The 19328-nt window shown below is 47.8% G+C and overlaps 1 protein-coding gene across 1 annotated transcript; it reads left to right on the top strand.

The window, feature by feature from the left end:
• Positions 1–15284: 15284 nt before the first annotated feature.
• LOC112884024 (probable ADP-ribosylation factor GTPase-activating protein AGD11) lies at positions 15285–19162 on the top strand. The gene is made up of 9 exons (XM_025949321.1): positions 15285–16065; positions 16201–16259; positions 16755–16848; positions 17153–17228; positions 17574–17734; positions 17822–18002; positions 18094–18216; positions 18323–18418; positions 18592–19162. The coding sequence occupies exons 1-9, from the start codon at positions 15995–15997 to the stop codon at positions 18877–18879; spliced, it is 1149 nt and encodes a 382-aa protein (XP_025805106.1). The 5' UTR covers positions 15285–15994; the 3' UTR covers positions 18880–19162.
• The last annotated feature ends 166 nt before the right edge of the window (positions 19163–19328 follow it).

Here is a 19328-nt window from a genome sequence, read left to right as displayed (position 1 = left end):
GATGAGGATCGCGTAATCCGAACAGGTTAGATCTGCTCGATCGGATTCAATCTAACTTGTTTGACGGGCTCACTTGAGGAGCTATATCGACTACTCCTAGAGTCGCTGCACCCTGGGTAGTGTCTACTACTTAGCCTATGAACGTGGATGGTAATCCAAAAAATCACAAGGCAATGATAGTATAGACAGCACTGACAGATATATTACAAGAAGAAGAGTACTTGTCTTTACAATAACTCAATCCTGTTCTATACTCTACTCTCTACTATTTTTTCAGCTATAGGCCTGGCCTCTAGAAGGTACTCGCTGAACTACTCTTTAGAATAGTCCATAGCTACACCCTATGTGAGTACCTCTAGTCGAGCCTTAGGCCAAAATGACTTTACAAGGCCTAAGGCATAGCTAACATATGTTGTGGAGGCCTCGGCGACGAAGCTGTGGACTTTCTGCGGAGCTCCGCGAAGTCGCTCCAGCAAGGATCGCCCTTCTGCTGCACCGTCTTCCAGCAAATCCACCACTTCAACCAGCTGTCGGGCGGCCACCCTTAGGTCCTCCAGCTCTTTCTGGTGTTGTTCCTTCTCTTCGCCCAGCATCTTGATCTACTGAAGGCAATCGACGAACTGCTTCTCAGTATCGGCGAACACCTTCTGCAGCTTCTCGACATCATATGTATGATGATATAGCATATTCTTCATGTCATTATGTAACTCTTCTTTATAAGCTAAGAGTTTCTTAAGCTCTGCGGTGAAGACATCGTTTCAGAACACAAGACCAACTGCTAGAGAAAGTACTCGAGCAAGGAAAGAACTTGCCTTGGTGCGCTTTTTTCTGCTCCTTGAGCTGTTCTTGGAGCTCGGAGTTGGACTTCTCAAGATTACGGATGTCGTTCTTGAGCAGCCATGTTTCTCGTGTCTGCTCCTGCTTCAGCTTGTCGAGCTCCTTGCGAAGATTGATGTTCTTTTGGATTTCTTCCTCGATGCATCGATCCTTCGTTTGGAGCTCCCGGAGGGCACTCTCGACTGCCTTCAGCTTCTCAGATTTTTCTTGAGAGCGTCTGGCCACATCCTGTATAAGGGGGAAGACTGAGAAGATAAAACAACTCAGTAAAGCATAATGGCAGAAGAGCAGTCATGCCTTACCAGGGTAGACCTATACATCTCCTTGGAGATCTTCTAGAAATACCTCATGTTGTCGATCGAGAGGAGAGGATCATTGAACAGATCGTTGGTGACAGTGTTCTCGAGTCCTCTCCCAGGCATCAATAGAGTTCCAGAGTTGCCAGAAGTACCCGTAGCCTCTTCAGTTGATGGCTGCGTGGCACCTGCAAGTCGAAAAGCGTTCAATAAACGAAGCCTACGATCTAAACAGTTAGCCACAGGGGGTCAGACACTTACCTGTGCCTTCCACAGGAGCGGCATTGGTGGCCTCGACTTGCTCACCACCACCAGCACTGGATTCGATTTGCTGGGGCTCGGGAGGTGGTGGGTCGGGCAGAGTCGCGTCCTCATTCTAGGGTAGCAGCAGTTGTGCGCTTTCCACTTCAGGTTGTCTGACTGGTGGCTCAGGGGCTGGAGTAGCCCAGATAGGCTCTGGCTCATCCAACCCCAAAGCAGACGAAGTCCTAATAAAGCAGAATTAGATATATCATCAAACAAGTCGAAAGAGCAGAAGATACATTATGAACAAGGAGCTGCACTCACAGAGAGGATTTCTTCATGGCAGGCTTCTTAAGCCTCAGCACCCATGGTTTTACAACCACGGTACTCATTACCGGTGGCGGGGTCACACCAACCGAGGGCACAAGATGCCCCGGCGAGGTACCCGGCACAGTAACGGTCACGACCCCTGCAGAAGTAGTTGATGGGTCCGTCCCAGCAGTTTCTGCAGAACCACCTGCTGGAACATTATCCCTAGCAAATACGGTCCCGACCACTTTTCAGCATTTGGGGTCGGGAGGAGAAGAAGAAGGACTGCAACACAGACAAAGTAAGCATCCAACAACCACAAGACTTCACAATTCCACAAGACAGCGGTCCCATACCTGGTGGATTCCACTACGTTCGCTTTGTGCTTGCATACCACCCGACGACCCCGAGGGACCGATGGCAAGGTTTCTACCAACTCCACGGATGATCCGGGTGAGTTGTTCTTGTTTGCCTTCCCTTCACCTACCTTCTCCGCCAGGGGGATCTCGCTCTCGGTTGTCTCGCCATTGGGCAGATCATCAGATGATGGAGCCCTTTTCGCTTCGGCTGCGGTGCTAGGGAGAAGGTGGTACGGTCGGGGGATGTCGGATTGTGGCGGATAACTCCAAAACAACGCCGTGTGTCCCTGCAGAGGATTCTCAGTTAGCGGTAGTTCCAGAACAACAGAAAGTATTCCAAGTAGTCAAAAGCTTACCGGCTCTAGAGGATTTTGTGCGGAGAACAGCTCCGGGATGTAGGGAACCATGTTCACATCCAGCAGCACACGCTTGACCTGGACGAGTGCAGCATCGTCGGTCAATTCCTCTGCGCACATCTGAGATGGGTCTTCAGCACCCATGTACTCGAAGCCTAACGTATGGCGTTGCTGGACGGGTTGGATTCGGCGTTTGAAAAATGACAACATTACAGACGCGCCGGTCACCCCCATTTCCTTATGGGCTGCTATGAGAGCTAGCAGCTTATCGACTTGGTCCATGTCCCCCTTAGAGGGCTTGGTGTTCCACTCCGGTCGTAGGACAGGAGGCTTACCCGATCTTTCAGGGAGTTGAGGGGCACGGTTTCTGATGTAGAACCAATGGTTTTTCCATCCAGGGATGTTGGAGGAGAATTTGTAGGAAAGATATTTGTCATAGGCATGTTGGCTAAGCTGAATGCCAGCGCCCCCTACAATGGATGGATTTTTGGAGGTAGGTTGCGGTTTTACACGGAAGAGAGAGCGGAAAAGATCCCAATGGGGTTCAATTCCAAGGAAAGCTTCACAAAAGTGGATGAAAATAGCAATGCGGCAGATTGAGTTTGGGTTGAGATGATGGAACTCAAGCCTGTAGAAATAAAGAAGGCAACGGAAGAAGGAACAGGTGGGGAGGGCCAAACCCTGTTCAGCAAAATGGTAGAATGAGACGATTTCGTCTACATTCTCCACGGGAAGAGATTGGTGAAAAGAAGGGCGCCAGTTGACGAGATCTTTCCCCGGAACCAAACCCTCAGAAACAAGATTCAGGAGGTCGTTATTGGAACACTTACTGTAAGTCCACTCCCCGGAAGGCGGCTGCGATTCCTTCCCCTTCCCATCCTTCTTGTTGGATCTCTCGGGCACCATTTCAGATCTGTTTGTCACGAGCCGCTTTACTCGCATGCACTCGGGGGGCAGCAGAGAAGGGGTGGAGAGATTCGGCTAGCTTGGGGTTTTTCAAAGGAGGTGAAGGCGGAGCACGGATCTGATTGTGGCTCGGAAATTACTCGGTGGATTGAAGATTGGAAGCACGGGTTTTACCCTAAGTTACCACGGGGTTAAATAACCAGCGGCCGGATACAGGTTTACTATTCCAAAGTTGAAGAGTCGTCATAGGGAATATACGGTAGATGAGGGGTTATTTGGTAGATTTTTAGATAAACTATTTGATTAACCATTTTTTCAGGGTTAATTGTCCCGAAAAAAGGGTTTTTTGAATTCCAAATCTAACTTCTATCATCTGTACCATCACATCAATTATTTCCTAAGGGAACATTTTTTCACTGCATGCCACGACCATTGGATCCTTTTTTCCAAGCCTGATAGATTTGGATTCAAGGCTCGGGGGCTGCGGGATACGTGGCATCGACTACTTATTTTTCGAATATATTCGAAGAGTAAGCAAGGAAGATTCAAGACTAATGTGACTCTCAGCCTGATTCTTCGATTCAACCTAAGGCTCGGGGGCTACTCCACATGGAGTGCGATTTTCCATCGCACCCCATACCAAAGAAGTAATTCGGAGCATGAGCACCTCATAGCTTCGATGCAGTCAAGGAAGTACTCGAAGAAGAACCTCAAGACGGAGCTTCAAAAGAAACTGAAGACTACTTCGGAAGTACTCGAGGAGCCTGCAGTACTCAGCTACGAAGAGCTCAGGGGCTTGTCAGACCCGGGACTACGGGACTGTGTACATAACGGAGTTCATATAGGAATAGGGGATAGAACATGTCATATACCTTACCTGTGTTGTACTCTACTCGCATGCGAAGTAGAACTAGTCGATACAGAAGGAAGCTACTCGAGTTGTACTCGAGTACGATTCCTAAGCTAGTGTCGGATTAGGATTCATGTAACCATGTCCTCCCGGAAATATAAAGGTGGGCACGGACCTCCTCAAAACACATCAACACCCAAGGCAATACAAACCACCAAACAGGATGTAGGGTATTACGCACGTCGCGGCCCGAACCTGTCTAAACCTCGTGTTGCTTGCACCTTCGTGTTCCTGATCTCGGTGACACCCTACCTAAAACTCACCACCTCGGGTATACCCCTCGGTAGGCAGGCGGTAAAACACCGACAGTAGTCCCCTTTCTCCAAGTTAGGAGATGAATCGGTTCAAAGCTGCCATGCAGACATTGAGCTTTTGGACGTCCTTTATCATCTTTGGAGCATCCATGGCTGTAATGGCATTGATCCCGCGGTGACTGATAATGAACCCAAGTAGTTTGCCTTGACTAAATTTGCTTTGGTCCCGTGGTGACTGATAATGAACCCAAGTAGTTTGCCTTGGGAGACGCCAAAGACACATTTTGTCGGGTTAAGCTTCCATCAAAACTGTCGCAAGTTGTTGAAAGTCTCCTCGAGATCAGTGATGAACTCATCGTGGGATCTGATCTTGATGACCACATCATCCACGTAAGTTTCAACGTTGCGGTGTAGTTGGTCCGCAAGGCACAGTTGGATAGCCCGTTGATAGGTGGCTCCTGCATTCTTCAACCCGAAAGACATTAAGGTATAATCATATGCTCCAAAGGGGGTGATGAACGCCGTTTTGATCTGGTCTTCCTCCTTGAGAGCTATCTGATGATAGTCCGAGTAGCAGTCGAGGAAGGAGAGCAAGACACAGCCAGTCGTGGAGTCGATGACTTGATCGATGCGTGGGAGCGCGAAGGGGTCCTTCGGGCAGTGTTTATTGAGATCACTATAATCCACACACATCATCCATTCATTATTATTATTTTATGCGAAGGGGTCCTTCGGGCAGTGTTTATTGAGATCACTATAACCCACACACATCATCCATTCATTATTATTATTTTATAGTACAAGTACAGGGTTAGCTAACCACTCGGGGTGGTATACTTTTTTAATAAAACTAGCCGCGAATAGTTTCGCTAGCTCTTTCTTGATGGCCTCCGTCTTGTCGGTGGTGAAACGTCATAGTCGTTGCTTCTTTGGAGTGGCTTTAGGATTGACTTTTAGGCAATGCTCGATCAACTCCATGGGCACCCTGGCATATCTGCTGGTTTCCATACGAATATGTCACGGTTGGCCCAAAGGAAGCTGACGAGCGCGCTTTCCTATTTGTCGCCTAAGCCGCCTCCAATCAGGGCAGTCTTGGATGGGTCGCCTTCTTGCAGCTGGATGGTCTTGATGCCAACATCGCTGGGGTTAGGTTTAACCCTCAACTGGCTTGGCCATTGGTTGGAGATCTCCATCTCCATGCTGGTCAGCTTCAGCGCGACCGCGAGTACTTCTGCAGATGGTTCTAGCACGCGTGAAGTCATGGCTTACTCGATCACCTCCTGGTTGCAGTCGTACGACTTCTTCAGGTCGCCATGGAGTGTGAGTACACCTGTCTTGCCTGGCATCTTGAGTAGCAGGTAGACATAATAGGGCACGGCCATGAATTTGGCTAGTACCAGCCTGCAAAGAATGGCATGGTAAGGCAAGTCGAAATCCACCACCTCGAACTTGATGTACTCGATGTGATAGTTGTCTTTTGTCCCGAAGGTGACTAGTAGGACCACTGACCCGAGTGGTGTAGCTATGTTACTCGGGATGATGCCGTAAAAGGGAGCTTTGCTGGGAGTAAACATCTTGGAGATGTTCAGTCCCATCTTCTTGAGAGTATTCGCGAAGAGCAGGTTGAGGCCGCTTCCACCATTGATGAGTACTCGGGTGAGCTATGAGCCCACCATGACACGGTCTAGGACGAGCGGGAATTTTTTCGGCTTGAAGAAGCTGGTCCATTGATCATCCCTGAAAAGGAGATTGGGACCTCGCTATATCTCAGAGGCCTTGTCGTGGCTGGCTCCACAAAGAGTATTTCGCGTAGGGTTAGCTTCTGCGCGGCTTGGAGAGGAATCCGCCGCCTCCACCGAAGATGATGTTGATGACATTTTTTGGATCCTGGAAGTCTTGAGCCTCCGACTTGTCACCTCCTTCTTCATCATCCTCCTTGTCCTTTCACTTTCTTGCTTGGGGGAGGGGTGGAGCATTGCGTGATTTTCGGATGGTGATGCACTCGAAGAGCGTATGCCGCAACTTCTGATGTATCGGGCATTGTTTATGCATGACTTGCTCGTAGTCTGAGTGGTTGTTCCCTAACTTCTTGCCACGGGGGTTTCGCTCGACAGCCGCGACTTCATGGTCTGGCTTGCGCTTTCAGGGGTTCCCCGAGTAGTTCCGCTGGCTTTTATCGATGTGGCCATTGCCGTTGCCTTGTTTGTCGTGGTTGCGCTTGGGAAAGCGATCGTTTTCCTCATCCTCCTGGTCAGCCAACCTGGCCATCATGTCACGCAGCTCCACGGTAGTAGTCGGGCGGTTGCACCTGAAGTCGTGGTACGTGTTCTTCGAGAAGAGGCCATGTTGGAAACAACGGATGACATCCTCATCGGTGATGTTGGTGATGGTGGCGCGCGTCTCAAAGAAACACCGTGTGTAAGACCTCAGGGTCTCGTTCATCTCCTGCTTCACCTGGGACAAGTCATGGCGAGTGCCCGCCCTGATTATGGATCCCTGGAAGTTGTCAATGAAGGCCCGCGGTGGAGTTTGGCTTGAGGCTTTCAAGCCACGTGAGGGGTGCGGGCTCTAGAGCCACCGTGAAGTAGAGAGCTTTTGTAGAGTTGGATCCCCCTGAAACTTCAATGGCAATGGAGTAGCAACGGAGCCACTGGCGTGGGTCCTGCTTACCGTCATACTTGGCGATTCCAACTGGTTTGAAGTCCTTGGGATAGGACTTGTCAGTGATGCTGGCGGTGAAGGTAGGGAAGCGGTCGCTGTCATCGTTGTCATGGTACCGGCCAGGACGGTTCCTTCTCCTTGCTTCAATAACAAGCCGCGCGTCGCGGCCCTCGTTGATTTTTTTCCTGAGGTCGATCATGGGAGCATCATGGACGTTGGCCTCGACTGGGTCTTGGCCGTGGTGCCTTGCCCCTCGCTGGTTGCGAGGGGGTTGTTGTACTTCATGTTCATTGTTGCCACGCGTGGACGGGTGGCCCTCATTGCGCTGGCGATTGTCGTTCCTCAGACTCCTGTGGCCTCCTCCAGGGGTGCGACTGACCAGCGTGGTATCACCATATTGCTCAGACCTCGAGAGCTGATTCCGAATGGAAGATACTGGATGTTGCCCATCGAGTAGCACAAGCGCGCGCTGGGTCAAGTACTGCAGCCTTTGTATCTGAGGATTAGATGGGAGTTGTTGTGCTAAGAGTGCTGCTTCTGCGATGGCGTCCATCAGCGTACGGTACTTGCAATCCGCGACTGCTGCAAAGGCATTGTTGAGATCCCTTTGTTTGCGGGCGTGGTTCTGCGCATTACGCCTGCGTTGAGCGCGCTTGGCGTTCTTCGCCCACCGGATCCTTCGGTGCTCCTCGCCTTCATCTTGGGAAGCGTCTGTTGTGGGCTCGTCAGCTGATACGTCCGTGAGTTGTTCGTTGTCGTACTGGGTGCCCAGCTCGTCTTCCTCCACGGTGCGAAGGGAGGCCATGCAGACTTGGCGGTTCGGCAAGTGGTTAGCCCTAAGGCTGTACTCGAGTAGCTCTGTGCTACTCTCTCCTTCTTCAGCCATAGGAGGAAGAGGTATACCCTCTTGAAAGGGTAGTTCCTGTGTGAAGGCCACAAGATGAGACTCGTAATCAAGTAGTTCGGAGGGCTCAAAGCCCTTCCAGTACACGAAATGCCCTTGCGGCGTTGAAGTGATGGTTAAACCCAGAATGCTACCCAAAAAAGATTCGGTGTGGCCGTCGGGTTGTGAGTGGTTTTTAAGGGTGGAAGCCGCCCGACAAGCGGTGACTGCCGCATCTCCGAGTCCTTTTCGAATCCGGCTCGAAGGTGTAGTGCACGGGGAATACTCTCCGTTGAAATCCGAGTGGATGTCGACAATGGGGGTCTCCCGGCAAGCGGTGGCACTCACGTCCTTGAACTTGAGCAGCAGATCCAAATCCTCCTCCAAGTTGGAGTGGGACTTAGATCGTGAGATCTTTTCAGATCGGTTTGAATCCGAGTCGACCAGATCTATTGCATCATGAGTGGAAATCGTATTGAAAATGAACATCTTTTTGATCTGCTGGGCCAGATCAGAAAGCAGCATGTCGTCGAGATTGTCGATGAAGTCGACTAGAACGCTGCTTGAGGTCAATGAAGAAGCCTTCGGCTCCTTGGGGTTCGTTAGGTGGCTGTTGAAGCCACCCAAACCATTGACCACGTAGATCCAGGAGCCGAAGATGAAAGTCGTGCCCTCATCGAGCACAGCGCTGGTGAAGCTGAACGATGCCATCGAGTTCTCCGGTGGATCTTCAATGAGCCCCCTACTTGGCGCGCCAGCTATCGGTGTTTTACCACCACGCCCACCGAGTGATACCCCGAGGTGGTGAGTTTGTAGGTAGGGTATCGCCGAGATCAGGAACTCGAAGGTGTAAAGGAACATAAGGTTTAGACAAGTTTGGGCCGCCGAGAGCGTAATACCCTAGGTTCTGTGTGGTTCGTATTGCCTTTGATGATGATTGTCCTCGAGGGGGTCATGTCCATCCTTATATAGTCTGGGGGACATGTTTACATGGAAGTTCTAGTCGGGTACAAGCCCAGGAGTCCTACCCGAGTATTTCTCGGGTAGTTTCCTACCGTGTTCGACTAGTCTAACTACTGTACGAGTAATCCTACTGCATTACGAGTAGTTACAACAGATGTAGGGCGTGGGCCATGTTGCATCCCTATCCAAGGAAAAGTGTGCCACGTATACAGTCCCGTGTGTCTGGGTCTGACACCTAGCCGAGTACTTTTGGGTAGTTTCCTACCGTTTTTTACTAGTTCTACTACAGTATGAGTAGTTCTACTATGATACGAGTAGTTATGACCAGTGTAGGACGTGGGCTATGTCACACCCCTTATCCTATAAGATGTACGCCATATGCACAGTCCTGTGGGCCCGGGTCTGATAAGCCCCCGAACTCTTCGTAGTCGAGTACTGCAGGCTTCCGAGTACTTCTGAAGGTGTCTTCAAGTCCTCCCGAACTCCATCTTGAAGGTGTCTTCTGAGTGCTTCTTTGCCTGCCTGGAGGCTATGAGGCGCTCATGCCCCGAATAGTTGCCAAGTCTTCTTTTATATGAGTGCGATTGAACTCGCACTCCATGTGGAGTAGCCCCCGAGTCTTAGGTTGACTCGTAAAATTAGGCTGAGGGTCAATATAATCTTGAGTCTTCTGTCCTTATCTTCTAGCAAATTTGGAAAATAAGTGGCTGCTGACACGTGTCCCGCAGCCTCTGAGCCTTGAATCCAAATCTCCAAGTTTTGGAATAAAGGATCCAAAGAATCGTAGCATGCAATATATGACGGTAAAGATTTGAATGGTTAAGATTGGCAAATTGGTTAAAAGTTTGAAAATCGCTTTTTTCAGTATGAATTCACTGAAAAAATGGTTAAACAAATAACTTCTCCAAAAATCACCCTAAATTACCACTCAAATCGAACCTTATTATCTGAGTGTCGTGTCGCATCCAGCCCCCGAGCCTGGGAGCTAGATGAGACACACGTGATACATCTAGTAGTCGGTGGCACAGCCCTCGAGCCTAGGCATTGGCCAAGTTACCACTGGATTTTGAACTGTCGATGAAGCCGACTAGTCGAGCCGACTAGTCGAAGTCGATTCCGTCCAGATTTGTAGGCGAGACGAGTAGTTCAAGTAGCTGACGATGTGTAAAACTAGTTAGGAACTAGTAAACGCAATGTATGGGAGCAATGCCCTTGCAGTAAACTCCATGTATAACTAGTTGACAACTGGTAAACGGAGTAGTATTGGAAGTAAGGGAGCGAAGCCTCTTCAGTAACATAGATTATTAGTCAAGAACTAGTAATCTGAGCGTTACTGGAAATATAGGAGCGAGACCCCTTCAGTAAACTTGCATGTAGCACCAGTCGTGAACCAGTAAAACGGAGTAGTACCGGAAGTGTGGAAGCGAGACCCCTCCAGTAACATAGAATACTAGTTGGAAACTAGTAGTCTGAGCATTACTGGAAATATAGGAGTGAGGCTCTTTCGATAACATAGAACGAGTCGGAAACTAGTACTCTGGGCAGTACTGGAAGTATGGGAGCGAGGCCCCTTCAGTAACATAGAATACTAGTCGAAAACTAGTAGTCTTGGCGTTATTGAAAGTACGGGAGCGAGACTCCTTCAGTAACGTAGAATACTAGTCAGAAACAAGTAATCTGAACGTTACTGGAAGTATGGGAGCGAGCGAGGTCCCTTCAATAAACTTGCACGTAGTACCAGTCATGAACCAGTACTATAGGAGCGATATCCCTTCAATAAAGTTGCACATAGTACCAGTCGTGAACCAGTAAACGGAGTAGTACTGAAAGTATGGGAGCAAGATCCCTTTGGTAAACTTGCATAAAATACCAGTCGTGAACAAGTATAAACAGAGCAGTACTGGAAGTATGGGAACAATACCTCTTTAGTAACGTAGAATACTGGTCGAAAGCTAGTAGTCTGAATGTTACTGAAAGATGGGAACGAGACCGGTATCTAGAATACTAATCGGAAACTGGACCGCAGACAGGCTCTCTGGGCGCGGCCTTCCTCATCCTGACCGCTTGCGATCAGGAGGATACGATCCACCATTTGTTGCGTAGCTGCGTTTTTCCAGGCAATTTTGGCAACAGCTGCTGCGCCGGTTCGTCCTTCCTGACCTGGCTCCCCAATCGGTCTTGGTTAGTCTGTTCGAGTGGTGGCAGCAAGCCGGAGACACTGAACAAAGAAACCCGACGAGGTTTTAATTCACTGGTCGTACTAGGAGCTTGGGTCCTTTGGAAGTTGAGGAATGATATAGTGTTTAATGGCCCCTCGCCAAGGATTGGTCGCGCCCTTCTCCTGCATAGAACGAGGCTGATCTCTGGATGCTAGCGGGCGCCAAAGGATTGTCTGGTCTGGTCGCTGCTCGACCTGGTGGTTAGCAGAGTGTGGTGGTAGTTGTGGTCGACTCATGTTTGATACGAGCACATTTGTATTTTAACCCCAGGGTGTGTGTGGGGGGGGGGGGGGGGGTGCATGTGTGTTTGTATGGCTATTTTAGCCTTTCTACTTCTTTCTTAATGCAACGATACACAGCTCTCCTACGTATTCGAGAAAAAATCACTTAAGCAATCATGAGTACAACAGAATTCACTTGATGGAACAACAAGAAAATATTCTTCAGCTTGGTTTGTAATATTCCACTATTCTAGAGATCAGTAAGTATGTCCTTAGTAAACAAAACGATCATAAAGGTCACCAACGTATCTATGTGTGCCCTCTAGCCTGCTAAAACATAGCACAAATACCAGAAAAACACCACAATGCATCATTCAGTTGTTTGTATCTCCCTCAACATGTACCTCCTTCACTGCCAGGGGTTCATACCAACAATCCTATGGAAAATCTGAATGACTGCTGCTTCATATCTTTGTCTACGCCGTCGCCTAGTTTGCACTTTGCCAAGCCATCTTCGACCTGTTGGGTCCTATTATCACGCCTGTTGAAGTCTTGTGAAACCTCGGACGTCACTTCATCTTCTACCTGTTGGACCGATGTTGGTTCATTTCTCACCTCCCGAACTGTCTTTTCATCAGCAGTACCATCTCCTGGTAGCCCAGGGGATTGGGGTTCAGATTGAGGAACTGAATATGATATCGGATCATCAATGCAGGGCCTCAGGCACAGGTATCTGAACCATCTAACACAAGCAGCGCAATGTGTTACTTCTTCAGGATAAATAATATCTTCTAGCAGTTTTGCTGTCTGTTCGTTCCCACCTGCGCGGAATCTTGAGGACATGTAATCCCCTAGCCTGCATTCATAACTAACATTTATTAGTTGCTTATGTGTTTCTTTAAAAGAAAGTTGCTTATATGTAAATGTGGCCAATAAGAGTTTCTCATGGACAGTGAACTCTATATACTACTACACAGTCCATAGAAATGCCATATACCTTTCGCATAACCCAGATAACTGCTGCCTTGTAATCTGCAGATCACTTAAGTGACCACAGTGAGAGTAAAAAAAGCAACAGCTTGTGGGCACTTAAACCAAAGCATGTGAATGGCAGCAGAAAAACTCTTGAAAGGTGTTCTATGCATGTTTACTGAAGAAATTAAATTGCAAGGATTCTTGCTCCACTGGAGTAACAAGAAGCAAATTACATTTCAAATATCTTGATTGTAAAGGTCATTTAATTTAATTTCATATCCATGTTCAATTACCATATCAAATTGTAGCCTCAGGGGATGTAACACCAGTTCAGCTCAGAAAATCCCCGGTAACCCTAAGTCATAGACCAAAACCAAGGCTCAGCACCCTGCCTAGCACAGTTCGACACCACAGAACCTTGCCAACCACAGCACTTGTGCTCTAATTCAGGCTCCACCACTGTGTACCCTCTTGTATAATTCATTGTCTCTTAGTGTTCTGTAAAAATTAACAAATTGAAATTGTACTATACAAATCATAGAGAATAACCGTAGCTATGTGCCCGCTCCAAACCTTTTAGGCTTTTAGCATAAAATTTTTTACATGTCGACTATCAATGCATTGCTTCATTGTCCACTAATGATTGCGAGAAGGCTCAGACTATGGCAGGGGAAGCTCAATTTCTCACATCATCCTCATAGCAACAAGATAGTCTACCGAGAGTCTCTAAGAACCCCGGCAAGGCTGCAGACTCAGGAAACATTTCAATGCTAAAAAAAATGAAGTTTTCAACTAGGCTTTTCTGCCAATTTTCAACCTTCCAAGCTTCAAGAAGATTTTCGGCCTTCTAAGTCTCAGTTTCTGTCAGTTTAACATAACAATTTTGAGAAAAGCGTACCATATTTTAGGCTTTCTGTATCCAAGGTTACAGCAGACAACATCAAGCTCACGTTACTTATCATATTGACCCAATTTTGTCAAATATATGCAAGTTAATGTTACATAGTGATCTATCTCTCTGCTAAACTCCACAATCAAATTAATCACAAAAATTTTAGCAGAAAGACTGCAGAAAGTGATCATGAGACTAATTCACCAGAACCAGTATGGCTTCATCAAATCAAGGACAATGCAGGATTGTCTTGCTTGGGCTTTTGAATATCTGCATATATGCAAGCAATCTAAGAAAGAATTGGTCATCCTCAAACTGGACTTTGAAAAGGCTTTTGACAGGATTGAACAAGCACAAAGGTTTTGGAGAGAAATGGATAGGGTAGATCAAGGATATTCTTAGCTCTGGTACTTCTGCTGTGCTGCTGAATGGGGTACCAGGCAAAACTTTCCACCGCAGGAGAAGGCTAAGGCAAGGTGACCCATTGTCACCCCTCCTCTTTGTCCTTGCTGCAGATTTGTTAGTCGGTTATCAATGATGCTAAGAACCAAGGGCTTTTGAACCTGCCAATTCTGACAGATGCCAGCTCCGATTTCCCTGTGATCCAGTATGCTGATGGCGAACTATTGATTTTACAAGCCTGCCCCGCCCAGCTGACTGTGCTAAAAGATCTTTTAAGCACTTTTGCTCAATCCACAGGGCTAAGAGTCAACTACAAAAAGTCTGTCCTGGTTCCTCTCAACATTTCTGAAGAAAAGCTGGTTCAACTCTCAGATCTCATAGGCTGCCAGACAGGAAATCTTCCCTTTACCTACCTGGGAGCTGGGACTACCTCTTGGAACGACTCGCCGGAGTACGCCCGCGCCGGCCCCGGGCATAGTAGCCCGCGCGTGAGCCGAGCGTTCTAGCGCCGCAGCTGCTCGTTCTCCTCACCGATGTTGCCGGAGTACGCCCGCACCGGCCCGGGGCAGGAGGAGTTTGTACTGGCCCGAGTGTCCTCGTTCGCGTCACCGCTCGACGGGGCCAAGTGGACCGTCCAGGGCCCGGTGAGCATGGCGACGACGGTGGTGGTGCGGAACACGGTAAGCAAACCAGTGGAGCTGATGAATGCCCACCCCCTCCCCCTGCTCCACCACCTACGCCCGCTCGCATGATGGCCTCGCCGCCGTCCACTCCCACCACCACCGCGTCCCCGTGCGCGACCCTGGCAGCCCCGGACCTCGATTCCGCCGCCACGACCAGTGGAAACACGCTCCTCCATGTGGCGGCCGCGACCGGGCATGCGCAACGCCGCGCTTGACACACAGCTCCACCTCGCTGCCCGCGCTGAGGCCCACAAGGTCATTGTGCTTCTCGTCGCCTCCTCCACCTCGACCTCCTCCGCGCCCTCCCTACGCTCCCTGACCTGAGCCACAAACAGGTGTGGGGATACGTCGCTGCACGACACCTTGTGAGGCGGCCATGAGGTCGCGTCGCGCGCGCTCACCGCCGCGGACCCGGGCCTCGCGGGGCCATGCGGCGGTGCCAGGGAGTCGCCGTTTTACATGGCGGCGGCTGGAGGTGGATGGAGGGGCTAGACGGTCAGGTTTAATATCCGTTAGCGCGAAGTTACAGCAGGATGGTCAACAATGGTTTGCTGATGGCATCTACGGAAAATGAGTTTTCTCGGTGGTTTGCATGGGATTGGAAGTTTTGTTGACGGCAATGAAGGGATTTGCTCTAGTTTCTACGTATAGTGTATATGTAACATATGTGTTGGAATTGCCCTAACTCTATATATATATATATATATATATATATATATATATATATATATATATATATATATATATATATATATATGCAAAACCTGTTGCATTGGTGCGCGGTAGATTTTTTCCACTTCGCCTTCAGCTCCCCCGAGCATGCTTTCCGGGGGAGCATGCTTTCGAGGGGAGCTGGTGCGGCGGGCGAAGGCGCTCCGCGGTGCTGCGGACGAGCAACGCGGTGGCGACGCGGCCGTGGCGACCTTGGCCGCGGCCGGGTCCGCCGACGCCGCGGTGATGACGGCGCTGGGGTACTTCTACAAGCAGATGACGTCTCAGAGGGTTGAGCTGGAGAGGGAGAAGATGAAGACAGCAGCGGAGGAGGCGGCGAAGGGCGCGGTGGATCCGCCGCCGGCCGGCCTCGCTTAGTTAGCTTCCCGCTCGTCGTGCCCGTCTCGTGTGATGCCATGGCCGTGCCGTGTGTTTTTAGTTCTATCGCATTCGAAAAGCGCAAGATTCGCTAGGTTTCTAGTTTGCCTGCCATGGCCGTGCCGTGTGTTTTTCCGCGTACAGCTCGGCCTCCAGGGTGACAAGCCCGCCTTCGGTTCTTGCTGGCGACGCGGCATATTCCGCCATCCTCCAGCGCGGAGGACTCCAAACTCTGCCCACAAAAACAGATGAATTGCCGTCACCGCCTATTCTCGGCCATACCGCGTCCCGCATCCAGCACCAACAAGAGGGGGAAGCCAAAGACGAAGGGGGAAGAAAACAGGAAATCGGCGGATTCTCCCGGTGTTCAACTCCCATTCCCCTGCCCTGTTCGTTTTGCCACCCGATTCGATCAGGGCAGCGCACCGGACCAGAGTTCTTGATTTAATCCTCGGGTGTGTGGTGGATGGCGGCCCACCTCGTTCTTCTTCTCTTCCACGAGTTCAGGAGGTAGGGAAGCAGGAGGAAGAAGATAGATGGAGAGAGACGGGATGGAGGGCAACAATCTTCTGCATTTTCTTGATACCCCAAGCGCGCATTACAGACTGTATGCGTTTTCTACCTTCCGATCTGTGATTTGGTTCATTCAATCTCGCGTGTTATATTGCGCATTTCTCATTCTGTGGCATGTATGTTTCCATGGGATATGCAATTTGATGTTTCGCCTCTCTTTCTCTTGAAGGAACTGCGATGGACGATTTGAAGCCGAAAATGATGGGGATGATCGCTCTGATGCATCAGGTTTGTATTTTTCCTTGATATCTTCCTCTTCCCCTTTTGCATTCTTGAATGTTTTGTGTATTCATCGGGAACGTTTCAATGTTAATAGTTTGTGGAAATGATACGGATTCAGGTTATAAAGCATACATGCTCAATTGATCCTGAATTTGTGAAATTTGTCGTTACATTCTGCTGGAGGGTACCAGTGTTTTACTGAACATCACCGTCCTTTTTTCCCCCCCATTTTGCTGTATCCATTGATTTCAATGTATTATTCACTTGCACCGTGTATCTGATGAATTCATGTCATGCCAGTGCCATTCGATTTCTGAAACTAAAAGCTCGCATGTTGTGAGAGAAATTAAACTAAATAATCTTATGTGATAAATGATTTATAGATGGAGTTGGTGGTTCAATTTTCTTTGTTGTTTAACTGCCAATGCTTGATTCATGTGTTCTTCTTTCTGGAAATGGCTTTTGTGCTCCATATGATTACTTGCGATGATTCGGATACAGATCCAGCTAATGCGAGGGAATTGTTGGAGTGTCTGTTGAACCAACCAGCAAACAAATTCTGCGCAGACTGTGGCATTCCTGATCCAAAATGGGCGTAAGTCTCCGTAAAGCAACATTTATCCTGAACATTCAATTTGGCTTATCAAGAAATTGCTAGAGTTGTCACACTTAATTTCTAAATGACGTATTTTATTCTGTTGCTTCTTGGATTAACCGCAAATTTTCACTCTTTGGTCAATTTACACAAACACTAAAGAAGTCTAATATTGCTTTTTATAGCTTGAGTAAGTAATGTTAGATCTGATTGATTTGTCAAGCATCTGGTTTTCTGACCAATAATATTGTACTGCTTATCCAAACTGGGCATTAGTGACATTTAACTACTTTTGCACTTGCAGGGCCTTGCCTTTTGGGGCATTCATTTGCATTAAGTGCTCTGGAACTCATAGAAGTCTTGGAGTACATATATCAAAGGTGTGCAATGGACTTTCCTCTTTGTTCTTTTCGTAGTTCTGCCATTTTTTACATTTTCAGTTCCACCACAGATCTGCTTATACCAAACTTCCATTTCTATGGTTGGAGCTGTTCTAGAAAGCAAGGCTTCAAAATTCGATTTCTCTTAAAAATGATATTGCCTCCGTGACCAATAGTTGTGCGCTGCAATCACTCATTATTTTTCTTGTCAAAAGCAAGGCGCATGACTCTATTAATTACTGTATGCAATGATTAACGGTTAATTCATAATAGCAATGCTACTCCATTTTACTGTCACAGACCTTATACCGAACTTACCAAATATTCGTTTTGAATTGAATATAGGTGATTTCGGTGAATCTGGATGAGTGGACAGATGAAGAAGTCCACTGTTTAGCTGAATCAGGAGGAAATTCTGTTGTTAACACAAGATATGAGGCTTTTTTACCCGAAAACAAGAAAATAAAACAAGATTGCTCAACTGAGGAGCGTAATGATTTCATTAGGTACACATTGAGTTAGTTGATTATCAGTACTTGTCCTAACTCTATTTCATGATATTTTGTTTTCCCCCGGTGTCTATATGTATGCAGGAAAAAATACCAGTTTCAGCAGTTTGTGTGTGATCCACAATTTTCATGCCCTTTACCACTTAATAAGAAGCATGCACAAGATAAACACCAGCAGCACAATAGCAACAAACATGGTTTTGGTCATGCTTTCAGGAATAGCTGGAGGAAAAAGGATTCAGATAGCAAAGGACTAAAGAAAATGGTGTGATGAACTCACTAATGCTAAATTTTGTTCATGTGTAGGGCACTTGATATGTTACTTTTACATTAATGGTGTGCTTTTTCTGTTTCAGTCGGATGTGGGAATGATAGAATTTGTTGGATTAATCAAGGTCAATATCGTAAAAGGCACAGATTTAGCTGTTCGTGATGTGATGTCAAGTGATCCATATGTCATGATTAATCTAGGGCATCAGGTAAGCACAATTTTTTTGGCATAAATGGCAGCTTACTATTGCAAAGATGTCTGTTCTCCTTTTCAGTTCCTTTGAGACTTCCAGCTAACACATTCATATTTTTCAGTCCATGAAAACTAAGGTGATAAAGAACACCCTGAATCCTATCTGGAACGAAAGACTAATGCTTTCGATTCCTGACCCAATTCCGCCTCTTAAACTGGTATGTATTCATTTGTATCGACTTTTAAGAGGTCGTAATTAATCCTCCAATCGTTTACCTCATTTCTCTATCTAGCGACTCAGTTTTTCCCAGTAAATTCTCACTCCAGGTGAAATGTTTTGTTCAAACTCTGCACTGATTGACGTTCTTGTTTTTCTTTTCACGTCTAACAGCAAGTATTTGACAAGGACACATTCAGCTCCGATGACCGGATGGGGGAGGCCGACGTGGACATCCGGCCACTGATTGCAGCAACGAAGGAGCATGAGAACTCAACCATCACCGAATTGACGGAGCTTTACAGATGGTCGGCCAGTGAAGACAGCAACGGTGTGCTTGCCAAGGACAGCGTGATCTCCATTGCTAATGGCAAGGTGAAGCAGGAGATCACTCTGAAGCTCCAGAACGTCGAGCGCGGGGAGCTCGAGATTGAGATCGAGTGTGTGCCACTCAGCCAGTAGCAGCTTCATAATGCGACGGGCACTGTTTAGCTTACTTGTGTTCAAGCTTCACTTGTGTGTTTGCTGCGTGCCTCTATTGTAGTGTACATGTGTGAGATATGTTGTATGGTAGATAGGCAGAGGGAAAATGTCATCTATGCAACTTTGATTTTAGGCTTAAATTGTTTGTTTGGATTGGTTCTTTTCAGGCATATATTTCGAACTGTTTTTAGTAGTTCCCCAGACCCCAGTGATAGCTTGGTACCAGGATGGTGAAAAGAGCTCATCTTTTGCCCATATCCAACAATTGGTTTGCGAAATGCTACCATGGGGAATGCAGCAAGGGTGAAAGACGAGGTGGTACTACAATGCAGAGAGCATTCTAAAATAAATCTCAAATGTCAAGGATCTTAGAGAATTGGGACCAAAGATTGTCGGATAATTTGTATAGTTTGATTCCTATATGATTT

This window comes from Panicum hallii, chromosome 3, assembly GCF_002211085.1.
Source record: "Panicum hallii strain FIL2 chromosome 3, PHallii_v3.1, whole genome shotgun sequence".
Classification (NCBI taxonomy): Eukaryota; Viridiplantae; Streptophyta; class Magnoliopsida; order Poales; family Poaceae; genus Panicum; species Panicum hallii.
This window is presented reverse-complemented; position numbering and strand designations above follow the sequence as displayed.